General features: G+C 42.8%; 1 protein-coding gene across 1 annotated transcript; it reads left to right on the plus strand.

Moving 5' to 3' along the window:
* Positions 1 to 1,113: 1,113 nt before the first annotated feature.
* On the plus strand, positions 1,114 to 8,769 carry GP1BB (glycoprotein Ib platelet subunit beta). The gene is made up of 2 exons (XM_083158409.1): positions 1,114 to 1,205; positions 7,496 to 8,769. The coding sequence occupies exon 2, from the start codon at positions 7,498 to 7,500 to the stop codon at positions 8,122 to 8,124; it is 627 nt and encodes a 208-aa protein (XP_083014535.1). The 5' UTR covers positions 1,114 to 1,205; positions 7,496 to 7,497; the 3' UTR covers positions 8,125 to 8,769.
* The last annotated feature ends 2,792 nt before the right edge of the window (positions 8,770 to 11,561 follow it).

The raw sequence follows: 11,561 nt of genomic DNA on the forward strand, positions 1-11,561 counted from the left end.
AATTAATGACTCCATTGCCAGCATTACACCTTTCACCTCCCTATTTAATCTATTGGTTCCCAGCACTCAATACTGGGTCATTATTGTTGCCTGTTCATGATTTTTGGATCTGCCAGTAAGGTTAGCTGTCATGTTTTCTTCTACAGCTCTGGACAATGCTTCATATATGTTCTGATCTAACATGCCTGTAGCCTGCCACTAGAATAGATTTCTAGATACCTGTATACTTCTATGTGTTGGTATTTGCTGTGAACTTTTGTGTGCTTCTGTGCTTGCTGAACCCAAGGTAACTCTGCTATTCACCAGGTTACCATCATGGGAGATGCGCTTGTTAAATATTTACCATGGGCGTCTATGATGGAAACCACCCATAGACACAGGTTAAACTTTAACTTTCATTGGAGAATGAACCAATCAGCTGAGGCGCTCCCCCGAAGATCGTTGCTGATTGGCTGGGGGAGAAACTGGTGTCTGAAAATGTACCTTCACCCCTGCATCTACGACCAATTCTGAGTCTCTTCTTATGACTAAATGGGCATTTACATGTAGGATGAGTGTGTGGGCTATATAGAGCTGTGGGTATGCAGAGATCCATCTAAATTCCAATGCATTTCTGGCAAAAAGTTTCACTCTGGGAGGCAATGGAGTCATCTGCCGCTGGGCTCCTCCCATACATGTCACACGCTCTTTATTCTTAACATAATTTTAGAAAGTGTCACGCCCTATAGAACTTTCTGACGCAGATATAAGCTCCGGCATAGGAGGCATACAAATTATATCTATAGGAAGTTACTACAATGCAGAGCTCTGCCTGATGGTTTTGAACTAACAATAATATATAGTCAGAATCTGCAGACTTACAGTGCAGGAGCAAATACTGTAGGTCTATCAGCAATGTGTCTACCTCCAGTGGGAGGGACAGGTAGCAGGTTCAAATGCTAGATGTTACTGCTACGCTACGCATATCTGGTACATGAGAAGTTGCCAAACCATCATCTTTTATCTTATTTGCCTCCGGCCCATCCACGGTGTAGAGCGTGGGAGTGACTTGTACAGGAAAGAGTTAAGTTTTGCTTCCTGCTGTGGGTTCACTTAAAAACTCTTATCATTCCCTGACACTCTGCTGTTATCATTCAGCTTAGGATCCCGGCTCATCAGCAGCACAGGGACTGTCCTTTGGGGCTGGCAAATCTGCATAGCACGGGGTAAGTCGCATTACTCTATTTCACTGCATGTGCTATAAAATGTCAGCTTTCCCTATTAGTAGGAATGACAGTTTGTAACTAAACCTTTGCATCAGTATCACTGCAGTCAGTGGGACTGTCGTGTTTTCCTTCAGTGACAAGCTTCGTACATAGTTTTCAAGTTTCTTCACTGTTTCGCAGGTCAAAATTCGGTACTTGTTTCCTAGCACGGCCACAACGATTTAGATCGTTGTGGTCGTAAGATAAAAAATCGGATCGATCGCATCGCATGCGATTTGGTCGCATGCGATGCGACCGATCCGACCGCCCGATTTTTCACCCGATTTTTTTTTTTTTTCACCTGATTATTTTCAATTGCCCCCCCAAATGTTACTAAGTGGGCTAGACCCCACGATAGACGTCAACCCGAAGCGTGGCGAGCGCAGCGAGCCCGCGAGGGGCGGCGGTGCGCGTCCTCCGACCTTTTCATTCCCCTACTATCCACTAGGGCGTGGAGTGAGAATAGAATAGTGTGGCGAGCGCAGCGAGCCACCGAGCCCGAAGCGTGGCGAGCGCAGCGAGCCCCGCGAGGGGACGCGTATAACTTCACAGGTATACGCGTCCCCTCGCGGGGCTCGCTGCGCTCGCCACGCTTCGGGCTCGGTGGCTCGCTGCGCTCGCCACACTATTCTATTCTCACTCCACGCCCTAGTGGATAGTAGGGGAATGAAAAGGTCGGAGGACGCGCACCGCCGCCCCTCGCGGGCTCGCTGCGCTCGCCACGCTTCGGGTTCACGTCTATCGTGGGGTCATGGCGGGCACATAAAAAATGTGAAATGGGTCATATTGGCCCATTTCACCTTTTTTATCATTTTTCCCTATGTGAGATGGACTTAATCAAGTCCATCTCATCTTGTGCCATTATAATGGCACAAGACCGACAAGATTCTCCCGATTTCAATGTTAAAAGATTTTTTAACATTGAAGTCTATGGAAAAATCGGGTCAATCGGTCGGTCGCATCGCGGCCGATTTTAATTGGTCGCGACCGACCGATTGACCCGATTTCTGTCAATCAAAGGGAAAAAATTGTAAAAAATCGGCCACATCGTGAGGATCGTGTCCCTTAATTAAGAGCCACGATCACTCACGATTGTGGCCGTTCTAGGAAACAAGTACCCAAAATTCTCTTGCATCAGTCCAACCATTTTTCGGAGCTGTCGGAACTTTGTCAGCAGATGGAATATTTTGCCCTCCATGTTTTGATTCTTGCTCCTTAGGTTTTCCCTGCTATGAGTTTTATTCATAAATAAGTATACAACGTAGCCTCTTACCAGGGAGTAAATTTACTAAAGCTTCAATAAATGAAAAGAGGTGATGTTGCCCATAGCAACCAATCAGATTATGTTGATTATGATAGAAAGAATCTGATTTGTTGCTACGGGGACCATCACCTCATTTCATTTTTAGAAGCTTTAGTACATTTACTCTGAGGTCTATGAAATAGATTTAATGGTGAATATGTTGTTTAATAATACACAGAGAGCCATTGGATTCATCCCTCTCACACCATAGGGCATGTTTGGACTTTTTCCAGAGGTGGAAATACAGTATAAGCTATTTAGCTATGTGCAGGGCTTATGTATTGTACACAGAGACTACAAAAAAAATATAACAGTTAAGTTATTTTATTCTTATTAGGGATGCCAATCCCGGGGCATTTTTTCAATCCCGGGATTCGGGATTGAAAAATGCTCAATCCCAGGATTCCCGGGATTGGCCTCCCTAATAAAAAATAGGCCCCTCCTCCAAATGCAACATTAAAAAGACTTCCAAACCCCCCCACACAACCCCAATCTTCCCCGTTTGCATCCTCCATGCCCCGTCACTTACGGCGGCGGTGGTGACAGGTCACAGGCAGCAGCAGCACCATCTATATCTGGCGGGCAGGTGGCTGTGGAAGGCACAGCGGGCGGCACATTGGGCGGCGGTGGTGACAGGTCACAGGCAGCAGAAGCACCATCTATATCCAGCGGCCTTACTATATTTACTATACTATACTACACCTTTATTTACTATACCTTACTACATTTACTATAATGAGAGTTCTATTTCACATGGGATGTTGCTATAGGCAACCAATCAGAATCTACTTCTTATTTATTTAGCACCTTCTCATGGGTCTTCAACCTGTGGCCCTCCAGATGTTGTGAAACTACATGTTCCAACATGCATTGCCACATTTTTTCCTATAAGAGCATGCCAAAAACCCTCAGGGCATGCTGGGATATGTAGTTCCATAACATCTGGAGGGCCACAGGTTGAAGACCTGTGTTCTAGAAGATAATAGACAGTATCTGATTGGTTAACCATAGCAACCTAGCTTGTGAAATAGAACCCCCATCTTAGTAAATTTCCCCCTTAGAGGTTGCCAACAAAATCACTAGTTCTATTCATTTACATAACGCATTATCAATTTGCTGACGTGACAGATTACTAACACTATTAGCTAATCTACAATAACACCATCTGTTGTTGTTTTAACAAAGAAAAGGACAAAGCAATTGTAGAAAATGAGAATAGAAAATACAGTTAACAGTCAAAATGTACATAGTGTTATATAATATAATATAAGCGTAATTGTCTTTTTTATTATTTAATTTAGTTAAAAGTAAAACAAAAAAAATTAAAACAATCCAACACATTACAAGTGTGTTTTTCAATAAACATAAAATGCTTTATATTTTTGGATATTAAAAGTATTGTCTGGAGGGGTTTCCCACAGGACCCCTACCTGGGCGTTCAAAAATTTGCAACGCTCCAATTTTTAATGCCTGGAGAAATGTCATCCAAATCCTAATCCCATGTTACATAATTTGCATATTATTGCCTATTCATTCAATAGGGTTGAAGGTGCTCCCCAAGTCAGAAAAGAGCATATACAAATACCGAAGAAAAGAAGACTTTGGTTGTGCCCCCAACCAAAGTCTTCTTTTCTTCAGTATTTGTATTTTTCTGGATAAAAATAACATTCAGTCTACACACAGTAGCTAAAAAGGTCATCTCTAACATGTGATTTTTCACAGATGGTTTCACTGAAATGTATTCCCATCAATCAAATACTAAATAAGGTGCCAATAAACATTTAATTAAAAACATTTGTCAAAAAACTGAAAATAATTTGCTGCGTGAGTAGACACCTCCTAATCAGGCTGGATGGTAATTGGTGGTGGACAGCAATCTATTGAACTGACCCCTTTACAACATTCAACTCTTTTGTTGTTAATCCCCCTTTTGCCGAGTGTGTTTTGGGTCATGTTGGAAAATAGATCTTCTCCCCGTCCTTGGGATTTTGTAGACCTGACTAGGTTTTCCTCCTAGGAGTATAGTTCTGTCCATTTTCCTCTCTATGATTCCCTGTATTGCTGCTATTTTTGGAAGACTGCAAAAGCTATGACAGCCAACCTAACAGGGAAAGCCAAAGCGCGGGTTATGCGTGTCAAGTCACACAGCCGCAGCATGTTCTACATGCGGCTGCATTCCTTAAGAAAAGATGGTCCACAAATGGAAATGTTGGTACTTATGTATTATCTGGGTGCCCGATTTTTTCATTGCATGCCACTACTTAAGGCATGCGATGCGATGCGATTTTTCATTGTAAAGACCCGATTTTAAATTGTATAGTCAACCATGGGTGATTTCATACCCCCACTATCCAACTACGCATGGAGTTGATTTTATATAGTGTGGCGAGCGCACCAAACCCGAAGCGCGGCGAGCGGACGCGGATTACCTTACATGTATTCTGCATCCCCTCTCGGGGCTCGCTGCGCTCGCCACACTATATAAAATCAACTCCATACGTAGTTGGATAGTGGGGGTATGAAATCACCCATGGGTGACTATACAATTAAAAATCGGGTCTTTACAATGAAAAATCGCATGGCATGAATTGTATGCCACTATATTGCATGTGATTCGATGCGATGAAAAAATCGGGCGCCCAGATATTACATCAGTACCAAAATGTTTGCTACCTCTCCTAGGTAAAAACACACCCAATGTTGAAAGCTTATTTCAATGTGTCACTACTGATGCCAGCAAGCATCAACAACAATAAACTGCTTCTGGTAATTCTGTCATCCAGAGAAGCATAGTTACATCTCTGGCCCCTGGTTCCAAATTCTAATGATGAGAGACTAATCAGTTCTATCTACAGAGCTGTTCTGCAACATGAAATGGCCAATCCTTTAAAGGGAATGGTTGTTTTTTCATAAAACATATATGTATGTGCTCAGTATGGGTTTTAAGACATGAAGGGGTACATTCACTAATATGGGAGTTGTATTGAAGATGGGATGTTGTACATAGCAACTAATCAGATTCTACTTCTTATTTATTTAGCACCATGTAGAAGTTAATAGACAGAATCTGATTGGTTGCTGTAGGCAACATCCCATCTTCAATAGAATTCCAATCATAGTACATGTATCCCAAAGAGTCCTATGTGCAAATTCGCCATATGCAGCAGACACCGCAAACACCCTGGCCCTGATTCTGGTTGGCGTGGTAAGCTGCAAAGCTCGCAGTTTACCGTGTCTCAGATGGCCTGCCTCGTCAGCCCACCGAATCGACTATGCAAGTCACCGAGTCCGTTCACCCAGGGACCCTGCACATGCGCATCATTCATTGTGAAGGGAACTACAGACATTGTAGGGAACTTCTAGCTAACTGTATCTGCACCTCGTCTGGGGCACAATGATCTCTTTCATAGTTAAAATGAAAAATTATTTTTAGTAAACTTCATTTACAGGTGTAACAGAGCAGACAACCCTCTAACGTGAACTGAATGCAATTCCTATCCCAGACTATAATCTCTAATCCCAGGCTATAATCTCCAGAGCTGCAATGAGAAGTGTCTGAGCAGATCCCTCTAAGAGCAGGAAATTTTAGTCCTTAATCTGTAATTTTTCTTCCATGCATGGGGCCATTTGTAGGTTGATGTCATAAGTGTAATAGTATTGACCACTACCTACACAGGATATTAGGATATTAGGAGAGGTAAATCTCTTCCCAATCCCATAATGATCCCTCTCTGGTAACCTGTGCTGTATTCAAGAACATTTTCTGAGTATGAGTAAACTGGATATTCCTGAAGAAACATCCTAGCAAAGGTTTACAGAGACCTTAGCTCATCTTGCTAAAGACAGTAGACGGAGGACTTTAATGGCTTTCAGTTATGTTTGCAAAGAAAAGAAGTAGTACCAGCACTGGCTGAACATAAAACATAGTGCTCAAGAAAAATTTATACATAACTTTTGTTCAGGCGCTGATTAGTTCAAAATCATTCACTCCTCCCATCAATGGTTGTGAGATGGTACAATTGATGGGAGGAGTGAATGATTTTGAACTAATCAGCCTGAACAAAATTTATGTATACATTTTTGTTGTGCACTATTATTTTGTAAAGGGTTAAAGAGAATACCCTTCATACATTACTAGTAAGGCTGCTTAGCGCACTGGTGGAGGAACACATCCTTTGTTTTTATTTGAACATAAAACATAGATGGTTTCTCAAAATGTAAGCAATTTATTAGCAAATATTAGAATGTAAAATAACTAACAGTTATTAAATAAAGGCTTCAAATGAGCCAATGGAAATCAGTTAATTAAATGTATGGTCCCTGGACTAAGGCCTTTTCCAAGGTTGCAGTGCAGCTAGAATGTATTACAATTCTTGATAGTCATCCACTGGGTCAGGTCCTGTGGTACTTTAGGAGCAATGGCTGTAGTCCCAAGAATGTTGGCACAAAGTCTTTTTCCTCAAGTGGAGCTCAATGTATTCAGGATAGGTGCTGCATAAGATGATGGAACAAGGTCCCAAATGGCTTCCTAGTCAGGTATAATGGTCCTGATAGGGAGATCCAAGTGGTGCATAGGAAGACTCAACGCGTTTCTCTTGGCTGTCTGTACACCAGCTTTCTCAGGAGCAAGTGCTTGCTGACAAGTGCTGCTGAGGTACAGGCAGCCCAGAGAGTTGAGTCTGCCTATACAGTTGGATCTCCCCATCAGGACCATTATACCTGACTAGTTATAATTCAGAGGGATGACTACCCTCTTACCAGTTGCTATTGGTGGCGCACCCCACTTACTTTCCTTGTTCAGTTATGTTTGCATCTGATTAAACAAGACAGTAGAATTATTTTGTATATACTGTACTGTATCTTGTTTTTAACAAAAGAGCCAACAGTGATATTTACAGATTTACATATCACTCTTAAGTATTTTTAACAAAAACCTTAATTATTTCAGGCATGAAGATGAAACCTTGGTCCTGGCTCTTGTCACTGATGTTCTCCTTGCCTCCTGTGGTCTCTACATGCCCATCAGCTTGCAGCTGCAGTGCTGGCATTGTGGACTGCAGCTATCATGGCCTGCCCACCAAGTCCCTGCCGGCTTCATTTCCTTCTTCCACACAGGTGATCCGACTTGAAAAGAACAACCTTGTTTCAATTCCCAGTGGTCTCCTGGACAACCTGCCAGATCTCCAGGAAGTCTACTTGCAACATAACCCCTGGCACTGTGACTGCGAGATCATGTACCTGCGCAGCTGGCTGCAAGGGCAGCAGAAAAGGGGACTGTATCGTGATGTCACTTGTGTAACTCCTGAGCCAATGAAGGGCAGAATTATCATGTACCTGACAGAGGATGAACTTGTGACCACCTGCCAGTACTGGTACTGTAACCTTGCCCTGGTCTCTCAGTTCTGCCTCTTTATCTTCATTGTAATACAGGGCATCCTACTCATCTTTGTCATTCTTTCCCTGCATCGCTTCCAGAGGATTGCCAGGGAGGCACGGCGTACAGCTAAAGAACTGCAGCAGCACTCTGAGACCTACGTCTATAGTAACTCACCATTATCCAACTATGATAGGACATAATGACAATGATAATTTAGAGACAAATCTGTTTAAATAACTAAAATAAAAATCAGAACACAAATATAGATCCACATATCCTTGTACTTAAGGTTGTCCACTTTTAAGGCTGCGAATCGCTGATTTACTCCAACAGGAGAAGCTTAGTTGAAACTTAACCACCAACAGAATAGAAGACTTTAGCAATAGAGGGATTTAGGAAGGAAAGAATTCAGCTACCATTGCATCAAATCCTGTTTGCAGCATTAAAGGGCATGCTATTTTACTTGTGTTTTAATAGGGTGGACTCTATGATATATAAAAAAAATATTTTCATGCAGTGGTTCTGGTGAGTTTGGCTCTGAAAGGCCAAAACTATAACCTGCAGAAAATCTTGGACGGTCAATCAGCATAATGCTTGTTATTCCCATGTGGTGCTGCTTCCTCTGATTACAGCCATTAAGGGTCTTAAGACATCACAATACCACCAACACCACCACCGCCACCGATCAATCACCTGCTGGAGTCTGTGAGAGCCATGCCATGTACACTGGAGTTTTTTTTATAAAAATACTATGTACATAACACAATGTGTCTTAGATACAGTATCTGAAGGACAAATAACGTTTAACCATTAAAATACCAGTATTATATACAGTATTCAATGTGCAGGGGTGATTGTAATAAACTTTTTACAATTTCAACATAAATTAGTTGGTTCATGCTCATTCTTAGAAAACTATGTTAACTAAATAATCTTCTCCCTCAGTACAGAATCCTCAGTTTGTGAGATATTTTTTGTCCACAGACAGAACTTAGCTACTATTTGAATTTTCAAATATCTATTTTATGGGGTTAGGGAGGAATTTCTATATCCCTGTGAGGTAGATGGTTCTGGGAGTTTTGCTTGAAATTCTTTGGGCAGTATTCAATGAAAATATTCACGGCGTGCAGCGAATCCTGTTTAGGATTCGCTACACAGTCGCCGTGTTCCGGAGCCTCGCTGTCCCACTGCTATCCCCGTATTCAACAAGGCAGGGGCTCGCTGCCCCTGACGGCGAGTGTGAACCGCCGCAGGGAGCCTGAGGACGGCGGCAGGCAGGGAGATGGAAGTCTCCCTGCCTGCCCCACAATGTATGTGGGGGGGAGGTGGGCTCCCCGGGAGCCAAGCAGCACAAGCTGCCCCTTGGGAGAGTCAGCAGGGGACCAAATATGCACTGCTCCCGATCGTGCATATGTAATGATCAGGAGCAGTGAATATATGAATATGTAATGAGCGGCTCTCTGCTCCCGGCCCCCTGCTGGCTGCTATGTGTAAAAAAAATATAGGTTTTTTAAAATTAAATATATATTCATGTGCTATAAGCACATGAATAAAAAGAACATGCCCCTTCACAGAATGAAATTCCTGATTTTTTTTACACCAAATGTAAAACAACAACAACTTTATTTTAAGAGTTCACTTTCCACTTCTCCATGAAAAGATGGCGATTTGCTACACGGCGACACGCGGCGAAAATCACTTAGAAAGACGGCGAGAAGTGCACGTTGAATAGGGTGATTCGCTGTCTAACCCAAAAAATCACCTTCCAACGTGAAAATAGCACAAATTCGCCGTGAAACAGGGCGAATTATCCTCATTGAATACTGCCCTTTGAACAGGGGCAAACGCAGGATTTTCAAAAGGGGGTTTCCAGAGAGGGGCGGAGCAAAGCACAGAGATGGGCACTTAGGTGACCCAGTATATGCTGGGACAGTTAAAGTATTATAGATAGACCAAATGTATATAAATAATAATAATATACATATATATATATATATATATATATATATATATATATATATATATATATATACAGTTGCGGTCGTCTGCGGCACTGGGGACTAGGAATAACTCACACAACGGCCAGCTATGTGGTTGACGTTTCAGCCTTTATCACGGCTTTTTTCAAAACAGCTTACATGTAAGCTGTTTTGAAAAAAGCCGTGATAAAGGCTGAAACATCAACCACATAGCTGGCCATTGTGTGAGTTATTCCTAGTCCCCAGTGCCGCAGACGACCGCAACTGTATGTATTTGGTCCGGCGCGCTGGACCCTGCTGATGGCACGGGGCTCTCACCACCTAAGGAGCTGAGTGACCCGTTGATTTATATATATATATATATATATATATATATACACATATAACAGCAGTGTCGACCCCTGGGCATAGCAATGTATTGGGGCCCCTACCTATCCTCCAGCGGTAGGGGGTGCTATTGATGTCCCGCGGGTGGTGGGGGTATTATATGAACCGCTCAGCATGTAGAGCCTGGATCAGTAATTTTCACTTATTACCCCTTTACTGCACAGATGGTGGGAGATGAGGTGGGAGAAGGGGGCATTGGGCTGAATGAAGGGGCCCTGATACATAACTTCCAGGGTGGTAGAGGATGTGTAATACGCAGAGGAGGGGTGTATAGTATGGTGGGCTTATTATTCATAATTTTCTGGTGGGAGGACAGCTTGCTTGACTGCAGATATCTCCAGTTCCCGGAACTAGATTTCTTAGCTAATGGAATTAAAAACTAGAGAATCCCTCCTACCAAATGGTACTGGGGACTAGGGGATCAGATTTCAGGAGGCAGAGCAATCTGCCAACGAGTACATAAAACTACATACCAGGTGTGTGTAGCTTGAGCAGTAACCAGCTGCTGGAAGGCTGATATCTCTGGTTCTGGGCAGAGTAGAGACAAGCTTCTAGTGTCCATCAAAGGGGGAGAGTCCCAGCTTTTGGAATATATCCTCAGAAAAACTCTGTCAGACTGAACTTGAAATATCTGCCTGGGAAGAGAAATTAACAGGCTTGGATGGGGACCACTGCTTTGAAGTCAGATATCTCCTGTTGCCTAGGGCCGATTTTGAAAAATATTGTACCCATGGAAAGAGGGGACCCTCAGCTTTCAGTCTAGTTCCCTTAGATTCCTGGGGGGGTTTCTGGGTACTCAGAACCCCCCTGCGTGCGCTACTGAACAAATCTAGAATTAATGAAAGGGTGTCCGTGACGGACTTCACTAACTATGTGGTAGAGGCTAAGACAGTAGAACAATTTAAACATGCTTGGGATAGGCATATGAATATCCTTACAAAGAAATAAGGATTAAAAAGGGTTGAGTTTACCTGAGGGGTAAAAAAAGGGGCAGACTAGATGGGCCAAATGGTTCTTATCTGCCGTCAAATTCTATGTTTCTATGTGGTCTATTATTCATGATGCAGTGTAACAAGTGGAGATGTGAGCCAGTGGAGAAGTTAGCCATGGCAACCAATCAGCTTTGAGGTAACTTTTATATAGTGCCTTCTATGACATTATACAGAGCTGCTGATTGGTTGCCATGGACAACTTCTCCACTGGCATGCTTCTCCACTCTTTTCACCGTTTTATGAATAGACCCCTATATAACTACTCCAAAACTGACTAGC

The sequence above is a fragment of the Crinia signifera genome, chromosome 1 (assembly GCF_055691185.1).
Source record: "Crinia signifera chromosome 1, ASM5569118v1, whole genome shotgun sequence".
NCBI classification, from domain to species: domain Eukaryota; kingdom Metazoa; phylum Chordata; class Amphibia; order Anura; family Myobatrachidae; genus Crinia; species Crinia signifera.

What these genes read in the sequence shown, in the direction of transcription:
- GP1BB (XM_083158409.1), top strand. Translation starts at nt 7,498, where the DNA reads ATGAAGATGAAACCTTGGTCCTGGCTCTTGTCACTGATGTTCTCCTTG.